Source organism: Phodopus roborovskii, unplaced genomic scaffold (assembly GCF_943737965.1).
Source record: "Phodopus roborovskii unplaced genomic scaffold, PHOROB, whole genome shotgun sequence".
Lineage (NCBI taxonomy): Eukaryota > Metazoa > Chordata > Mammalia > Rodentia > Cricetidae > Phodopus > Phodopus roborovskii.
In genome coordinates this window covers 36431447-36451710 of record NW_026126517.1, presented here as the reverse complement: position 1 = coordinate 36451710, position 20264 = coordinate 36431447, and the positions used below count along the sequence as shown (strand labels likewise).

Here is a 20264-nt window from a genome sequence, read left to right as displayed (position 1 = left end):
CCATAGCTAGGAGGCAGAGGTAGGAGGATTTCTGTGAATTTCAGGCCATCCTGGTCTATCAAATTACAATCCAGCTCTAACTATATAATAAAAACCTGTCTAAGAAAAAAAAAAAAAAAAGAAAGAAAGAAAGAAAGAAAAAGACTGTGGTCACAGGTAAGTGAGGACCTCACTGTCTTTTAGCTAAAGTGATATGACAATTGCATTCTAAATGTTTGCTTAATCAGAAAAGTGTCTCTCTGTAGTGAGCAGTGGTGATTAAAGAGTTTCCTTGCCACTTAAGAGGCTTAGAACAAATGATAGTTGACAGCTCAAGTCTGAACAAGATGTTTACAACATACTATCTAAGGTTCAATGAATATTACAGAAGGAGCAGCATACCATAGGGAGGAGGTCTCTCTTCAAGGCATGCCACCCACAAACCACTATAAACAAGATCTAAAGGTAGCAGCAGTTGCCTGCACTGGGCGGTCAACCACCTATCATAGATAGGTCTATGAGGCTCAATCCCTCCAAGCTGAACCACTAGCAACTGATAGGTACTAAGGAAGGGAAGGTCACTGTCTTCAGTAGTGCACAAAATGGTTCCAAATTTGGGACCACAAGACAGTCCTGGTTAAAATCAATGGACTACAAAACAAAAACAAAAACAAAAAAACCCACTAATGTAGAAAGGAACCTCTAAGGATGAAGGTGCGAATGGGGGTTGAAGAAGTGGGAAGGAGAGAAGTAAAGGTTGGTACTGAGAGTAAATAGGTATGAGCTTTCAACAAACAAATGTAACCAACAAAAATAATAAAATTTACTTAGAAAACAAGAAAATTTTAATTGTGAAAACAATAAAAGACATAAAATATACAAAAGGGAAGCAAAAATAGAGTAAAGGTGGAAGAAAAATTATAACAAACAACACTATTACTAATACCTGAAGTTCATAAACAAGAGAAACAAAAAAAAAAAATGAAACTTGGCTAATATCATAAAGATAACTCTTCAAAGGACAAAGGTAAGATAAGAATTTACCGAAAGAGCCTAGTGTTGCTACAGTGGATCACTAATCTATAGAAACAAAGAAAAAAAAAGTCTGAGGACTTCCAAATTAAGACCAAATAACTGACAAATACAAGGGAATTGAAATGGCAATAAACAACACTAGATAAAGATACCAATAAAGCAGCATTAAAAAAAAAAAAAAATCAGGGACAGCAATGGGTGAACCACTGACTTAAAATCTGAATCATAGATTTATTCTATTACTTAAAAATTAGATGTATTTTACTTTAAGTATATGAATGTTTTGCTTGTATGCATGGTATGTGTACAATGTTTGTGCCTGTAGGCTCTCCTGGAACTGGGGCTATGGATGGTTGTAAGCCACCATGTCGGTACAAGAGCAACCAGTCAGTGTCTTAACATCTGAGGCATTTCTACAGTCAAGACAGTTCCTCAAATATGAAGGTTACAGAAAGAAGTCAGATAACTGAGTGTCTTTAAGTCCTTTCTGAATAACTACGGGCTGCTAGAAAAGTTTCATCTTAAGCAAAGAAATTTAGTAGATCAAAGGTGAACACAAAGTTGGGAATTAGCGTAATTAATTAATTAATTAATTACATGTTCTGACAAAGAAAAAAAGCTCCCAAAACAAATATAAAGACAATGAGGAGAGCAAAATGACTGATTACCTGTGTCACAAGTGTGAATTAGGTATTTATTAAAAACTGACTATATTGGATAAGGAGGTATAGTCCTATAAAAAACAGATATAACTGACCTATTAAATCAATAAATTAATTACTCATCCATGAAAGAAAAATACTCCCAATATTATTCAAAGTAGGACTCAACTATATTGAAAATATCTAAGTGAGGATAAAATGAACTAAGCAAAGGCGTATCAAGTAAATGGAAGTGATAAGGAAAGACAGATTAAAAAAGATTAAAGATAAAAAGCATTAAATCTGATAGGGTGCTTCTTTAAATACTAAAAGCCACAATTAAGAAGGAATAGAAGATTTGTCCTACCATTCTTAGCCTGAGATAGATCAGTATATAAAACATGATGAAGATATTGAAGACAATTTAACAAAGAGGGTAAACATTGGGTATATTTTGAAACTATCCATTCTGAACAGAGTACTTTTTATCAATACTCTATGGCACATATCAGATAACAAAGAAAACATTAATAAATTCCACAAATTATTACAGATATAACCATAAAAGCAGAGACCAATGAAGCAGAATATAAAAAATAGGCACAATAAATAAAAATTCTACTTTGGAAAAGATGAGATATACAAGTACTAGTGCTATAATTTGGAACTGGTATGACTCTCATAGGTTTTGGCTTAGGATCTCAAAGCAACAGTGTTTAGACATAGGGCTTGTGGAAGGTAGAAGGTGACAACATCATTAGCGTTCTGGCCTCATCAATGTATCAGTCCATTAATAAATTCCTAATGTGATGGCAGACCTAGTGGGAAGAACTAGATTAGTGGTCTATGGCTTGGAAAAGTCAGCCCTTTCCCCGTTAAGCCATCACAAAGGATATAAACAGCCCTCAAAGAACCAAAAAGGAAAAAAAAAAAAAAACCACAAAACCAGAACCAATTATCTGTGTTGTTACTTCAGGAAATTTTGTTCTAGTTATGGGAATCTAGAACACAGGTAATTTAAAAGTAAACAAAAATCTATAAAATAAGAAATAGTCAAATAGGTATATTCTTTAATACCAGTGGTGCAGGCACTTAATACTAGCAGTCAGGAAGCAGAGTTTTTTTTTTTTTTTTTTTTTTTTTTTGTTTGTTTCCTTTATCAGAACATGTAATTTAATATAGAGATTTCTAGACTTTCCACACCAGCATAGTCTACTGTAGCAAGTTTCAGACCAGCAAAAAGAGGTTATCACTCAAACACAGTGTTTTAATTAATAAATAAATCATAAAAAACCACGTTGTCAGACTTCTATGTAAATATTTAAAGTTGGATGAAATGAATAACTTTATAAAAAAGTAAAAAAACCAAGTTTACCAAAATGTATTACATTAGGGAATATGCTTTAAAAGATCAACTTCCCTAAAGAAAGAAAGAAAAAGAAAAAAACTTAGCAAGAAACTATGCCACAATAGCACTATTTTTAGGTGGTTTAAATATGGGTAATGGCAGAGAAAGAAAGAAAAAAACTACAAATGTAGGTTTCCTATACTAATCTCAAAGCTAAGACATATAAACAAGTTTACTAATTCATCATCTAGAAGACATACTGAAAAACTAAACAGAAAGTCATCTTTAAAATGTAGCTTAGCACAATATGTTCTTTTTTTTTCTTCTTGGGTAAATACTAATTTGATAGGCATACAAATGAAGGGAGAATAGTGCACAGGGTATTTAAATTGCTGTTTGAAATAAAGTTTTACAAAAAAGCATGAATTTCAGAGGCAGGAAACTATAATTCCTGCCTACCCACCCCTACAGTATCAATGATTCAATCATGTAATGATTATCGCAAATCCCTTTAGATGATTAATTTATAATTGTTTTTAATCCTGGAAGATCAGTAACTTTACAACTAAAAAGAGCACATGAACATTTCTTCTAACAATTAATGCCAGGGTCCTTAATTAGCAAATATTGATGATAACACCTTTTTGTCCAAGGGAGAAAAAAAGTCCACTTTTTAGGAATTCACATGCCCAATAAACTCAAATCTACATTTTTAAAAAATGTATATTGAGAATGCAATAAATTCTACTTATAAACAGTAAGATTCATCATCACAGTTTCAGAAACTGTTAGAATATGACACATTTTCAGGCTCAACAGATACATTTTAAAACCACTCCTCCCCTTCCCTCCACACTCCCATTCCAGTAAGTATCTACTAGTTTATTCTACAAAGCAAAGCTGCTTCATGCAAGCACCTACTAGAAACCAGCGCCTCCACCTGTTCCTAAAACAGGATTGTAAGAAAGCTAGAGGTGACTAACACACTATACAGGAGGGTGCTCTACAACTACCGGCATGCAGTGACTGTCAAGCAGGTGAACAGAGGCTACAACACCAAAAGGAGCCAAAAGCTCTAAGCAGAAAGCCTAGCTTCCTGGTTCATCTCAGCAAGAGTTCCCAGTGTGAATAGTATTCTATCACCGAAAGAACTAAGGATTGTTACAAAAGAAACTCTCAGGAACAAAGTAGCAATTATAAAGTGGTAAGTTTTTCTATAAACAATAAATTGCTACTATAAAAAGTTGTATTTTTCAGTAAGATTTGTTTGTTCCATTATAAAACTTTAAGTTTAATTATTATATGTGTGTGTGTGTATTTCGTTATATATAACTCAAATACAGGGGCACCTTTATAATAGTTACTTAATCCTATAGTCAAGAGATCTGAGCTCTACTTACACACATTAATAGATGAGTATAGATCATTTCCAACTTTAATACTCTTCATGTTTATAACTCATTTGTTTTCTCAAGAAGCAATTCATGCATTTCTTTTTTTTTTCTTTGTTTTGTTCTCCACAGAATATCAACATTACTACTTAAAACTGAGTCTAGTCTTCTATGAAAAAAATAAATACAATCAAAATATTTTAGAAATTGGGAGAAATTCTAACTGGGTCTAAACATGATTCAAACCTCAAATATGTAATGATTCAAAGATCATCATAAAAATCTTTCAAAGTGAACAGACATCAAAATTGGGGAGCCAATTTATATATGGTAATAAAAAACTATTTCATCAGCTATAATGTTTTAGCTCCTACTAGATTTATTAGGGCCTTTACCCTACTCATTTCCTAGAACAATCACAGAATAAAGTAAGTGGGTGTGTGTGTGTGTGTGTGTGTGTGTGTGTGAGAGAGAGAGAGAGAGAGAGAGAGAGAGAGAGAGAGAGAGAGAGAGAGAGAGAGAGATGTGCTTTTCTGTATCACTCTTTTTCTAGACAGGGTCTTATTATGTAACTCTGGATGGTCTGGCCTGACATTTGGTATATAGACCAAGGTGGCCTCTATTACAAGGGCTAGGATAAAAGGCATAAGTAACTATGTCTGGCTGTATGTTTGGGGTTTTTTGTTTTGAGACAGAGTCTCTTGCTGAATCTGGAGCTTAGCCATTTGGTAAAGCTGCCAAGCCACAGAGACCCTAGGATCTTCCTAGGTCTGTGATTAAGTGCTCATACCAGCATGCTTGGCTTTTTACATGGATGCTAAGTATCTAAACTCAGGAAATTGAGCAGCAAGCACTTTACCTACTAAGCCATTATCCCAGCACCAAGAATGAAACTTTTACCCTAAGATATCTATAAATACAATTATACATGTAACATATAACCTAATTTTGATTCAGAAGATAATAAAGTTATATTCTAAACCAAAATGAGTATAATTTTATTCAAACTCAACTCAAATGTTATAATCTCTGATTAATACAAAATCACACCATACGTAGCCTTTTATCTGGCTGGGATGGTCAAGGATGACACATTTCGCTCATCAAATTATAGATGCTATGCTTTGCTGGAGACTAGGCCAGAGCCTTGCATGAACATGCTGGTTTTCTTTAGAGTTTTTGAGACAGGGTTTTGCTTTTAAGTCTAGCCTAGCCTTCAAACATATAAGCTCATGTTGGTATCAAACTATGGCAATTATTGTGCCTCAGCCTTCTAGATGCACAAGCACATTCATCTTAGTCTTTGGCTTTAGGAGACACAGTCTCACTGTATAGTTCAAACTGGCCTTGAACCCGAGATAATTATGTTCCTCCATGCCCAGTTAAATTATATAAAATGAATGTATGTTTCTTTTCTATTATTGAACACAAATGAAAGAGTAGCAACTTGTTTTGTTTTGAGACAGGGTTCCTCTGTATTGCTTTGGAGCCTGTCCTGGAACTAGCTCTGTAGACACAGAGCTCACCTGCCTGTGCCTCCCAAGTGCTGGGATTAAAGGCGTGGGCCACCAAAGCCCAGTGAGGGTAGCAACTTTAAAGCTTCCCTGACCCCTAATTTTTAAAGTCTGAATTCATTTAAAAGGTATCTTACTCTATATACCAGGTCAATAAGCTGGGACCAGTAAGTCAAATACAGCTCAGTGCCCAGCTCTGTATATTTATTAGAAATGCTTTCCACATTTTCATCTTGTCTGTGATGGCTTTCACATGGTAGTGGTCAAATTAAGTAGCTGCAAGCAACAAAGACTATGATCTACAAAGTCTAAAATATTTATTACCTGGCCCTTTACAAAAACAAAAATAAAAAAATTTAAGAATTCCTACTCTAGACCTTTTAAGGTATAATAGTCAACATTTCTACATCAGTGCTAATTTAAATAATCTTAATTTTGCCTAATTTATCATTTTATATATACAGTTGAAGTGCCCCTTATTTGAGTACTATTAAATTAGACTTGGCTTTTGTTGCTGTGTTCACTGAGGCTTCTCATGTACAAGCCATTATATGGAAAAAAGCTGTGAAGGTTAGCTTTAGATTAGCAAAGACTACTCCAAGAAGATCTGCTTGCTGTTTTATTTTTCTTATTGCTATAAAAATTACCATTTCGGAGTCACTGTGAGAGGCCTGACCCAGGCTGGATACAGGCCCTAGCTCAGAGTGAGAAGCTTGGTCAAGGGAGAGAAGGGGCTCAATAATGTCATCGTAATCATCTTCCTCTGTATCCCCCTCCCCATCGGCAAAAGTACCTCTAGTCAAGAAATCGGAGCGCGTCCGCGCCATTCGAGCTTTCTTTTTATGGGCCGGTCTGGCAACCTGCTTGACCAAATGATAAAACAAATAACACAACAATGTTTTGTTTTTGTAATGTGGGAGAAGATGCCAATGAAAGAGGGCTCATGAATGTCTGGAAACTTCCCTCCACCCCACCATGCCCTATCTATTAGCAGAAGTAACAGGGATGACCAAAGAGAATCCATATACATTACTGTGAACAACAGATAATGATAGGAGCTAAGTCTATACTGTTTTTCTCCATAGTGAACTAAGTCACCCTTCACTGCCACAGATCACCTGAACAAACTGTCCTTTTTTGCCTTAGTGAGTTCTTTCTTTTATATAATTTTTATTTTTAGGCACCATTCCTTGCTTAATACATACCTTCCTAATTATAAAAGGCTTAATCTATAGCTTCTTTCTCTAAAATCACCTGGGAATAAATGGACAGATCCAATACTTACCTCTTGTTGGCCCGGCCCTGCTAACTTAGATTTCCAAGCTGGTTCATCTTGTTTGTGGACTTGAGGATTTCCACTGTGTACACTTTAAACAAAATAAACAGGATTACTTTTCAATTTCTAGCAGATATTCCAGTGAAGAGCCCAAAAGTATAGTAAGAATTATAATTTTGTTTGTTTTTACTTTTTGATACAGTGTCTCTCTATGTATCTCTGGCTATCCTGGAACTCACCAAGCAGATCAGGCTTGCCTTGCACTCACAGAAATCTACCTGCCTCTGCTTACTGAGTGTTGGAATTAAAGGCATGTGTGTGTGATGTCCCACCACACCCAACTATGAATTATAATTTAACAGGATAGGACAAGTCCAAAAAAAAAAACCTAACAAATTCTCTAAGTAATTCCAGATCTTAGTCTATTCCAAAACTGAATTTATTATACTCAATCTCATTATCTATGTGTGTATATTTGTATATGCAGGCTGTACACATGCTTGTATGTAGGTAGTTGCACATCTGTGTGTTATCTTGTGGAAGTCAGAGGACAACACTGGATACCCTGCTCTGCCTTATCGCCATTAGATAGGATCTTTTCACTGAATCAGGAGCTTGCTTTTTTGGTTTTTTTTTTTTTTTTTTTTGCTACACTGACTAGCCAAAATCTCCAGTAATGTTCATGTCTCCTGGTCCCCAGAACTAGGGTTGCAGATATGTGCAGCCACACTCAGCTTTAATGTGGATACTGAAAATCCAAACACATGTCCTTTGCAAATGCTTTTTCAGTTAATGAAGAATACAAAAAAAAAAAAAAAATATGCTACCTATGTTCAAAGATTCCTAAGATATATCTATTTATACTTTACACAGAGAAAAATCACAAATTAGAACAGCATGTCTTTAGACAGAGTAGAACACAAAGAAAAGCACTTCAACAAGCTTCCTACTTAACATATAAAATACAAATTTCACTTACAGTGGAATAATCATATTGTCTTTTGGTGTGAAGAAAATGGCTCTTGAGCTTCCCCCTCTGGAAGGGTCATCAGATTTGTGACCATAAGAGTGAGCTGACCTAAAGTGTTCTCTTTCTGTAATGCGATTACAGGCAATATTATGTTGGGTGCCTATTCTTTCTGTCTTGGGTAATTCCTTGACAGATTGGCATGGGCTTCCTTTTCTTTCAAAGAACAGGGTGACAGGCCGGTCTTTTGGAGGTAAATGGATGGAGTGACTGTCTTTTGTGGCAAGAGCTGCATCTCTTTTAGTGACTGTTGACGGGGAACCTAGCACACCAGCTTCTCCCTTACTTGGGGTATTTTGGATATGCAGAGAAGAAGGCCTCTCTACTCTTTGTCTTGACTGATAAAAGGATGGTGCTAAGAGAGATTCCTCAGTCCATGTCTGTTCAATTGTCTTGAAGGCTTTACGCTCCTTCTCTAAAATACCTGTCTGTTGACGAATCTGTTCCATCATTTCTTTTTCATTCTGTTGTTGTAACTTCTTTTGCCTTTTCTCCTTTTCAGTATTCAGTTTTTCTAACTTTTTAAGCACAGTACATGAAGAATCTGTATTCAAAGGAATCACTTGATCTCCTGAAAATGGACATTTCCTAGTTTCCCTATTGATATCTAGAGTAACAGCTGTATTCAAAGTAGCTTCTCTTTCCTGCAGTTTGTTTCTTTGGATACTTGTGTCTGGTTGGGAACTTGTTTTTAGATATTCTTGATGGGGAATATAAAAAAATGTAGGCAGACTACTTGAAACAAAAGAGTCTTTCAGCTGGGGTTTACAAGTGATAGGTTCAGAACTACAGACCAGCTTTTCCTTAGCAGTCCCATTCTTCAAATGCTCTGAGTCACAGGATGTTCTTTTTCCAATCAATGCAGAGCTAGTATCACTTGAGACACCGGGGGCACTGTGTTGTGAATTGAATTTTGGATTGGTAGATCTAATGGGTGATGAAATGTTCAATTCTCCCTCATCTAAAATGAGGGACTCTGGTTTGCTCTTTTGGCTCTCCTCACAAGTCAGAAGTTCTAAGCTCCCTTGTGAGCTCTCACTCTCAGGTGTACCTTGTGGAGACTGCAGGCCTTCAGGCATCAGTTCTGTAGACCATCTACGTTCCTCTGAAGGAGACACACCACCAAGAGAACGTACTTTCAGCAATTCTAAGCTAAATATAGCTTGTTCTAATTCTCTCATTCTCCGACTTTCTCTTTTGGCCCGACCTACTTTCTTCTGGTGGAGATCCTCCAAGGACTTGGGTCTCTGTCTTACAATCACTTCTTCCTTTATGTCCATACCACTTTGGCTTCTGTCTGGAGACTCCTTTGAGAAATCCATTGAACTCTCACGACTAATTCGATTACTCTCTATCACTGACTTACGTTCCTCTATGGCTTTTACTCTGTTGTCAAAAGAACGATCCTCCCACTCAGAAGGGTCTGAACCCTGAATTTCTAGAGTTCCACATGCCTTGATATGTACCAATCCATGTTCTAGTTTTGTTGCTTTCAGCCTTTGCTCTTTTAAAGCTTTATATCTATATATATATAAAAAAAAACAAAGTAGATTATACATAGCTCTTAGTTTCCAATGAAGAGAATTTAATTTCCTACTAATTTTTAATAGAAATACTTTTTTTGAGGGAGAACCTTGCTATCCTTAACTATGTTCAAAGTTGGACTTAAACCTCAGGCTCAAGTAATCCTCTTGTCTTAGTTCCCCTATTTAGCTAGGACTAGTATGTACCACTATACTCATCTACTTCATTGTACTAGTTCAAATTATCCTCTTCTTTATATGAATCCTAACTGAATAGCCTCAGACAAAATGTTAACTGAACTAAAGATCCATTAGTAGCGTTACTTTACTATAGTACAGAAGAGATCAATGCTCTCTCTCAAGGTGAAAAAAGAAGTTGAATAATTCCAAATTTATAAGATTACACCAAATGTACAAGTTTTTTTTTCCAGTTATAACTATAGGTCATGGAGTTTTCCAACCTGATTTAATTCAATGTACATTTATTTAATTTCTGCTATAGCTCAGACAATGCAAGTTAAAACCAGCAGAATTTTATCACAGTCTAATGATAACAACATAATTGTATTAAAGCAAAGGTTTAAATAAAACAGAAGGAACAACTGCTTCATTAACATAGATTACCTTTGTCTTGCTCTGAATCCTCTATATGTTGATTGTAAAAGGATAATTTTGTTCCTTTGTTCTTTGTACTTCTTACTTTGCCTGTAGCTCCTCCATCTTGCCTGTATACAGGTAGCAGCTCTATGTCTACATCTATACAGTTCCCTCCATCTCTGCTGGATAATAACAGCTGCAGCTCGTAACTCCAAATATCGCTGTCTCTCTACATGAGCACGCCAGGAAGCTTGGAGAAGGGAAGCTGCACTAGCCATAATGAAATCATCTTTTTCCACAGCCCCATTTCTGATTTGCTTCTGATTAAGGTAATTCCTCCAGAAACGCTAAGGGAAAAAATAAAATTGCTGTCAAATCACCACTCATTTCCTAGAAAAGGAAAAAAAATAGCCAAATTTCTGCCATTAGCAACTAACTTGTTGCTACCACTAAGTTGTGTTGATGCTCTGGTCAGTCCAGGTTTGGTCTTACCTACAACCTGCTGCTGTGCCCACAGAAGGCACTGCTGCTGCAGGTGTAATGGAAATTAGCACTGCTTTACAAAAAGTGCTGAACATCACCTCTTCTAAGACCGCATTGCATTAACAGATCCACAAAGTTGTCAAAGCTCCATGCCCATCTCTGTGGACTTACACCTAACTAATGAGCCAAGTTGATGGAGGCCCTTTATGATAGAGAATGGAAAGGCCTCTGCAAAAATTCATCAAGGGGAAAAAATTCCATAAAGTAGTGGCTGATGATTAAGCAAAAAACTTCAGGTAAGGTTATTATCCAAGAATACTTCAAATGTAAGCTAGTAAGTAAAAATTTAGATCTTTAGAAAATAAATAAAAACATTTTGCTTATCAAAACAGCTATTTTAAGTTCAAGGTCAACCCGGTCTACAGAGTGATTTCTAGGATAGGCTACAAAGCTACACAGAGAAACCCTGTCTCGAAAACTGATACTCCTCCCCTCCCCAATAACTATTTTAAATAATATAACCTAGTTGAGATTAATTATACAATTTAATTTTTTTAGATGTTTTTATGCTCAACAAAGTAATTAGTAAGTTATATTTTATTTCCTATGTGTTTGTTTGTTTGTTGATATTTTTGACAGGGTCCTGAAATTCTATGTAGACAAGCTGGCAGGCTGCACTTGAACTCCCAGGGTGTTACCTTCAGTCACATGCAAAGCAATCTGCTGGGAGTTACACTCATTTAAGAAATGATTATGATTCATCCTCATCTCTAAAGTTGCATTATTACTTAAATGTTTCACAGTAAAATGGTTCTGGTTACTAAACGAAGTTCAAAGTTACTCTCATACAAAGAATCCTTTTCTCATCCCACCTGAATAATAACAGATGCTTGTCTCAAATGGAGGAACTGCTGCCTACAAAGCAAGACCCTAAACCACCGCTGTAACAGTATGATTCTACGAAGCACTTCCTGATGAAGTAGATCTTGTAAGTGCTGTCGTTCATGCTCCTTTAGGAAGACCTATGAGAAGGAAGGAAGACAAGGGATAAAGTTTAAGAAGAAATTATTCATGAATTAGTGTTACCGGGTTAAGATTCTCTTTCACAGAAGAACACATATAATGACATGCAAATAAAGTACTGGTCTACAGAGTGAGTTCCAGGACAGCCAAGATTGTTACACAGAGAAACGCTGTCTTGAAAAACCAAACCAACAAACAAAACACCCAATAAGCAAAGTACTGATAAATAGTTCTATCACCATGACTAAAGTAATCATTCTCAAACTGAAGAAAGATACTAGTACATGAGAGAGGAAATGGAAAAACAAGACAATGTACCAAGTTTCCACTGTCAAACTCTGCTACATTACTGCCTCTCATCTGGAAAAATCATCACTGTAAAAGATCACTACACTAGTTAACATGTTCCAATATTTTAAAATTTTGAAATAGGGGAAAAACTGAGAACCACAGATCTTAAAAAAGTGAGTATAACCTGAAGGAACCAACAATAACCATCTATTTGAAATCCAGTGTGAATTAAAGGCTTCTTACTCCTCAGAGACAAAAACAGGTATATACAAAGTATAAATTAGGCATATCTCTTCAAAATAGAACTTATGGTTCATCTTTAGGAGTGGGAAGATATTATATATCAAGAGTACAAACTACTATGTATGCACTGTAGATAAAAAAAAAATCTTATCTGAGCAATAATAAAAGGATATAATAAAGCATATGAGACAAATGGACAACAGAATTACTCCATGAAGTACTGTTAAATATTATGAAGCTACAATATGGAAGCATATGTCTGTCTTGTGTTTTGTGATAGATACTCATGTAGCCAGGCTGACCTTGAACTTCCATGCATCTGAGAACAGTCTTGAATGAGTGATTCTCCAGGCATTGCTTTCTACAGCTAGAATTATAGGCATGAGGTACTACTTCCCAGACAATATGAAGGATCAGACAGTGTGAGAAAGATACATACATTTAATGGGCAGTCTACTGGGATTATAACTGAGCATGAGGTCAATTTAAGAAAGTAGCTTATTTAAATGATTTCAATAAATGGGTAAAATAAGTTAATTGTAATGACTAAAATAGAGGAAAACAGCAGTTTATTACTGTCCAAAGTAACAGAAGAAAAGAGATAAGAAAACAAAAAGAGCTGGGCGGTGGTGGCATACAGCACTCGGGTGGCAGAGGCAGGAGGATCTCTGCAAGTTCAAGACCAGCCTGGTCTACAAAGCAAGTTTCAGGACAGGCTTCAAAGCTACAGAGAACCCCTATCTCAAAAAAAACAAAAGAAAACAAAAAGAAGTTTTGCAGGAGGAGTAAGATGATTATGTCTAACTTGAAAAACAGAGGAGGAAGAGGGAGAAGGCAGAGGAAGAACATGAAAGAAGGAATATAAATAAAAGATAACAAAGAAAATAGTTGAAAAGGGCAATAGAAGACTCAGGATAATGTTACTGCAGACAAGCTAAGCTGATCATTACAGAAGAATATCTTAGTCAGAGATGGTTTGAATTACAGCTGAAGTTGTAATTAGAACTAGAACACTGGCCAGGAATTCTATGATTAATACTGATTACAACTATTTATTTTAGTTTGTATGTGTGTGGGTAGGTCAGGTAATGATTGTAGAAGTCAGTTCTCTTCTACCTACCATATGGTTTCTGAGAATAAATTCAGTTCTGTTTTGTTTTCTTATAGTTTTTCAAGATAGGACTTCTATGTAGCTTTAGAGCCTATCCTGGAACTCAATCTGTATTGTACTCCAGGCTGGCTTTTGAACTCAAAGACATCCACCTGTTTGCCTCCCTCCCAAATTAAAAGCATGCACCACCACCGCCTGGCTTAAACTCAGTTCAGACTTGACAGCAAGCACCTTTACAGCTAAGTCATTAAGAGAAAAAAAAAAAAAAAAAAAAAGCCCTAGGGTCAGTTAAGAGGTTTTACTAGGTAAATGTGCTTGACATGTAAGCACATAAGAACCTCAGTTTCTTCTTATGAACCTAAGATAAAAGGAGAACCAAATCCTAAAAATTGTCTTGCATGGGTGTTTTAGCATTCACACATTACTCATATACAAATACAATAATAATTAAAAAATCAAATTTATAAGCTAACAAGATAGTATAGTGGGTAAAGGTACTTATCACCAAGCCTGACAACTTGAGTCCCATCCCTAGGACCCACATGGTAAGGGGAAAGAACAAAATCCACACATTTCTTCTGACCTCCTCATTCATGCCATAGCACATCTGTGCCCATACACATACATATACACACAAATAAATAAACATATAAATTTAAAATCACTTTATTTCCTTGTAATACTTGATATATACTTAAAATCATGACAAAGAAGGTATTATTACTAAAATATAAAATGCACTCAATTTTGACTCAGGCTACATATACTTACCATTGTTTTTCCAACTTGATAATTATCAGGATTAATATTTACTTTCCTGAAGAAATCTTGAATGTTAAATTTAGATGGGATAATATTTCGGGGAAGAAGTACATGAAAGTGACTCACAAAATCCTAAAAAGTAAAAAGACAATGGTATCAAATAACAAAGGAACTAGATGAGTATTGTACCCTAAACTATCTTTTTACTTTTATTTTATGCATATGAGTGCTTAATCTGTATGTACAACTTTGTGCCAGAAAATCCCACTATAGATAGTCATGAGCCACCATGTGGTTTCTGGGAATTAAACTCAGAACCTCTAGAAAACCAGCCAGTGCTCTTAACCAATGAGCCATCTCTCCAGCCCAAATGACTATCTTTTATTAATGGGTTTTTCTCAGTCTTTTAATAAATAAAAATAAATTTTTATTTAAAGCAAGGCAGTGGAAAAGATCAGAATACACTGCAATAGGGCAGCAGGCCACATGAGTGAATGTACTCTAGGGCCTGTTTTCTCATTCTTTTAAAAATAGAAGGCAGCAGAAAGAGTGGATATGAGAGTAACCAGAATATATTATATATGTACATGAAACTGTTAATAGAAAAGTAAGATGAAATGAAAGTGTTTGTAACTTTAAGGTATTATAAACAGGAGGGGCAGGAGAAATGACTCAGTGATTAAAAATACTGGATATTATTCCAAAGGTCTGGGTTAGATTCCAAGTATACACATGCCTGCTAACAACCATCTATAACTCATTCAGGGGGATCCCACACCTCCTTCTAGCATTCAGGGCCCCCCTGAATATGGGTCTCAGCTAGAAGGACTGAGCAGACCTCAGAGTGGAACCAGGATGTATTCCTGGTGCACAAAAGGACCTTGCGGTCACATCCCCCAAAGAGGGATACTGCCTTAACCTAGAAACAGAAGAGAAGTCCTAGTCCCTACTTCAAATGACTTGACAGATTTACATGACCCCACCTGGATGGCATAGCCCTACATGTGGAATTGGGGTGGGGGGATGGGAGGAGAGGGTGGTCAGGGTGCATGTGAGGGGGCAAAGAGGGTAAGAGGGAGGGAGGGAGGGAGAGAAAGAGAAGGAAGGAGGGATGGGGAACTGGGATAGACATGTAAAATTTAAAAAAGATTAATTAATTAAAAAATACAATAAGAAAAAATTTAAAAAAACTGTAAAAGGAAATATACTAAATATGAAACATGTTATCAAATGGAAACTGAATTAAAGAAAGAAGGTATAAGTTATTGTTTTTAAGAAAGTCATACCAAAGACCAAAGAAAAGTAATTTAACAAGAATCTGAAATTGAGCAAGCAGGGAAAGAAAGTACAGCAGTTGCTGAAACATTCAACTGAGTACTCAGTTCCTTAAAAGTTCCATTATAATTTTTACACACATAGCAGTATAGCTGATAATGATTGCTGAATAACATTCTAGAAGCTTCTTAGTTAAGAAGTCTTTCTAAGAAAACCAAATGGAACCTTTCATTTGACAAGATGATTCTGATTAAATTATTTCAATTACTGCAAAAAAAAAAAAAAAATCAGTGTGAAAACTGATAACTTGTTAGCAAACATTTTTATCAAATGAGAACAGCCAAGTACTTTATCATAACACATTCTCAACAAGACTGCTGTCCTCCCAAAAAATGAATATTCTCTTAATGAGTTTTCAACTTTGTTTAAAAATGGTAAAATGATGAGCCAGGTGTGATGGCTCATCCTTTTACTCCCAGCGCTCAAATGGCAGAAGCAGGTGGATCTCTGAGAAAGCCTGGCCTACAAAACAAGTTCCAAACACAGAGAAACCCTATCTTGGAAAAACCAAAAAGAAGTAGTGAGTCCCAAAGACACATAATATGAATGATATGTGGAAACAATTTGCTTGATATGAATATATTTATGCATGTGTGTATAAAAATATATTGTAGAAGCAAATAACCTGGAAAGAATATTTGGAGCTATATCCTGATTGGCGAATTCGAACTGTTTCTAGCATCCCAGTGTACCGAAGCTGTCTTAGTACCAAGGCATCACTGAATCTTAAGGGCAGCTAAAACAAAGAAAAAAAAAAAAGGTTAGTAGGTCTCCAAATTCAGATTTGTCTTAAAAGTAAAGCTGACTTTTGAGTATCCAGGGACTGACAAACATATTTACACATTATATTTTGACAAGCTCTAATTAAGGACACTTCAACAGAAAAGGTAACGGTAAATTTTTCTAACCATGAAAATGCTAAACAATTTTTAAAGAGACATAGACTATATCCAAACAGACGAGATTAACTAGTTTCTGGAGTAATAAAATTTTCAAAGGAAAAAAAAAAATCTCTTTTTTCTAATGGAATTTCAAGGGATATTAATACTTGGCCTCTCAGATTCTAGTACTTATTGAATCAAATCCACAAACACCCTGAAGATGGGTAATGTGAAAATTAAAAGACTAGTTATAGGTAATATTTATGGAATATAATTTTCTGTACAGGAAGTTCAAAATTTGTTTTGAAGTAACCTGAGTGATATGCTGTCATTTACAAGATACTTTTACCTTTTCTGCATTTGAGCGAATACATTTTACAAAATATGGTTCTGCTTGACCAAGTGTCTCCATCAGCTTGCTTAAGGAAGCCTGCAATACAAGTAGTATGCTATTACTTTATAGTTGACAAGTGATTTAAAAATATAAACAAGTGTGGCAAAATACGTGAAAGAAAAAAGAAAGCCTACGTATACATAGAAGGTTTTGTATCCAAAAAGAAAATTGTGTACATTTCCATTCTGGTTAAATCAAGAATTGCTGAGGATAAGGAATGTAGTTTGATCTTAATCTTAAAGCAACAGGCATTATTTGCAGATGCATTTCAGAATACTTTGACTAGAGAATAATTTTTCACTATTCTTCACATTTCATTAAGTAACTTTATTCATATGCACATTTTAGGTAGTTTTGCTTTTTTTTTTTTTTTTTTTTTTTTTTTTTTTTTTCTTTTTTTTTTTTTTTTTTTCTTTTCCCCTTCTTTTCCCTGTTTGTTTTGAGATAGGGCCTTGATTATTTGTTCAAAGTTGGCCAACAACAAGCTATGTATCTCAGGCTGACCTTAACTTGTGATGTTCCCATGTCAGCATTGTGAATGCTAGGATTATGGGTATGTGTCACCATGCCCTGATATTCTTCCATTATGACTAGCTTTTAAAATTATCTAAAAAAGAAGTACTACCTTAAATTAATTTTAATGTTTATAGAGTATGTAGAGATGTTCTCTCTTCTATACTTGGTTTTATATATATATCCCACTTAGTCTGGCTAGAGGTGTATCAGTTTTTGGTCTGTTCAAAGAACCAGAGCTTTTATTTTACTTAGTCTCCTCCAATAGTCTTCAGGATTTCTTTTTAAGAATGTTTCCTTAAGATTTATTGTATTTTTTAAGACAGTGTTGGTGGCACACACCTTTCATACAAGCACTCAGGAAGCAGAGGCAGACTATCTGTGAGTTGGAGTCCAGCCTGGTCTATAGAGCTAGTTCCAGGTCAGGCTTCAAAGCAATACAGAGAAACCCAAAACACAAAAAACAAAATAAAAAAGAAAAGATTCATTGTATTTTTAGTTATGTGTCTGTTTGTGTCCGAGTATATGTACTAGAGTGCTACTGCCCATAAATGACTGACGCATCAGATCCCCTGGGAGGTAGTTAAGAGGTAGTTAAGAGGCACCTTATGTGGGAGCTGGGAACCCAACTGAAATCCTGAACAAGCACATTAAATTGCTAAGCCATCTCTCCAGACCATCTCCTGTTCATAGCTTCATGGACTTCTATTTATCTTTGTTATTTCCCTTCTTTCTTCTTGCTTCAGGCTTAATGTATTTTTCACTTTCTATTTTATTAAAGAAAAACCTTTGATTCTTGGACATATATCCTAATTCCTTTTATAATAAATTCTATGACACGAATCACGTCACATCAATAATCTTGCAGCTCACTTTGATCCTTCAAAAACAATCTGAAAGAAACAGATTTTATTTAGCATAACTAGAAGAGGTAATAACCTGAAACTGGGCACTGATACTGGGAGGTTTCTTCTTCTTGTGCAAATGAAGAAGGGATTTGGTAATTCGATCCTGTAGGGTCAGTCTTGTCAAATGCTTCAAAGAATTTACTTCCAGCAAGTGCTAAAGAGAAGGGGGAAACATTATATATCAAACACACACACATGAATAAAATACAGTCATCCCGTTTTCATTATTTACAATTGTGAGAAATGTTTTATTCTATTAAAGGTAGTTAGTTTGACTAGGGCTCTCACCTTTCATCTATGTCAATTAGCCAATCAAATCAAGGTGTGAAGCCCAGCACCCATCAATGGTATAAAACACCACTTACATGAGGGATAAAAGATAATGCCATTTTGGCAAACTAGCTAGATTTGGGTTCTGGCATATCCTACTGTTCTTCATATAAACAAGTACTGGCATTAGGAGATTGGGCAATTTGGCTCCCTGTTGGATTCTCCTTTGATGCCCTGGTAGCCTTAAGCAAAAGAACAGTCAGTGCCACTACAGCACTGCAATGACATTTTGGCAAAGTCGGATAGTAATTGGAGCTGAATACTCCAACAACTCAAGGCATAGACTAGTGAAGACTGTTTCAAACAACTGTTTGCTATAGTAAATTACAATGAATTATAGATTAACCTGCAAGATTTAAACCTAATCCAGAGAAGGAGCACTTGTCCTAGAGGCACAGCAGTGAAATTGTTTTGGCTGGTGCAAGAAGTGGTGACTAATATATTCATAAACCTGTCTTTGTATGGGGGGTGTGCTGTGATTGGTACACAAAGTGCATCTTGGTTGGCCCAACATTGCTTCTCTTATTATACAGAAAGTTGCCTAGGTACTGTGAGACTCAATCTAATGTTGCCTCAACTAATGCTGAAATGCTGAACACAATAAAAGCCATCTCAAGTGGTCTTTCCTGCTGAGCTGTTATAAGAAGCAGCAGCATCAGAAACACCGTAACAGCATCTATCTCAGGTCCAACTGCAAAGGTAGTAAGGTAGCTAACTGCTTAATTGTTAAACAAATAAAGTTAAAGAGGTTGGCAAGCCAAGCAGGTTAGGGATTACTGTATCACAAAAAAATAAAACAAACAGACAAACAAAAAACAACAAAAAAACTTCTACATTATACTTTAAGAGGGTATACAGCAGAAACGGGCAACAAAAAATAGGACAGAGAGCTAATGATGAAGGATAAAGGCCTATAAGGAGTCAAAGATGTTGGCTACTGAGATGGCTAGAGAAATGTCAAACTTTTAGAGCCAAGGATCCCAGATACCCCAGGCTGCTGTAACATTGGCCTCTGCCTATGTTCAAGTATCTTCTGATTTGTTAGGCCCATGTACAGGCTCTAACATTTGCAGACCCCAATAACGGAGGCTTAGATGAAAGCTGTAACACTAAATGGTGCCACCTACTGCTGCTCCAATCTGCCTACCACCACTCACTGCTATCAAATACTAAAAATTACATAAGCACCAGAGTCCAGCACTTGAAGAGACTCCTTGCCTACCTACAATTTGTATTTGGCTAAAACAAAAGGACCCATCAGCTGGTGGGTAACACTTAGGACACAAAAAAAAAAGTGTTATGAAAAATGATCTTTCAGCTGGGTGGTGGTGGTGCTAAATAAGCTCTTATATATATATATATTGCCCTGGTAATGATGTCTTAGCAAAGTAACAGAAAAGGAACTAAGACAGGGCAATGCAAAATCATTACAAGAATATAGTGCAAAAGAAATCCAGGCAGTAGTAGTGCTGACTTTTAACCCCAGCACTCAAGAGGCAGAGGCCAACCTGGTCCACAAAGCCAGTTCCAGGACAGCTAGGACTGTTACATAAAGAAAGCCTGTCTCAAACAAACAAACAAATAAACAAAAAACAGTTCAAGACACAGGGGAGGGCCTAGACCCTACCCAAAATGACTTGACAGATTTTGATGATCCTT

At 35.9% G+C, this 20264-nt stretch overlaps 2 protein-coding genes across 10 annotated transcripts in view; both read right to left on the bottom strand.

The window, feature by feature from the left end:
• Positions 1-20264, bottom strand: part of Myo9a (myosin IXA) — a 207475-nt gene that overhangs the window by 51091 nt on the left and 136120 nt on the right. For 6 of the 9 annotated variants that reach the window (XM_051197651.1, XM_051197652.1, XM_051197649.1 and 3 more), the window contains 9 exons: positions 18307-18429; positions 16810-16890; positions 16205-16315; positions 14254-14376; positions 11687-11836; positions 10359-10678; positions 8164-9732; positions 7194-7275; positions 6556-6771 (listed from right to left, as the gene is read on the bottom strand). In XM_051197651.1, the coding sequence (XP_051053608.1) occupies positions 6556-6771; positions 7194-7275; positions 8164-9732; positions 10359-10678; positions 11687-11836; positions 14254-14376; positions 16205-16315; positions 16810-16890; positions 18307-18429 (2775 nt within the window). The remainder of the gene's footprint in view (positions 1-6555; positions 6772-7193; positions 7276-8163; positions 9733-10358; positions 10679-11686; positions 11837-14253; positions 14377-16204; positions 16316-16809; positions 16891-18306; positions 18430-20264) is intronic. The other 3 variants (XM_051197657.1, XM_051197658.1, XM_051197653.1) reach the window with 2 other exon arrangements.
• LOC127231843 (leukotriene A-4 hydrolase-like) overlaps positions 1-20264 on the bottom strand; it is an 820404-nt gene that overhangs the window by 796152 nt on the left and 3988 nt on the right.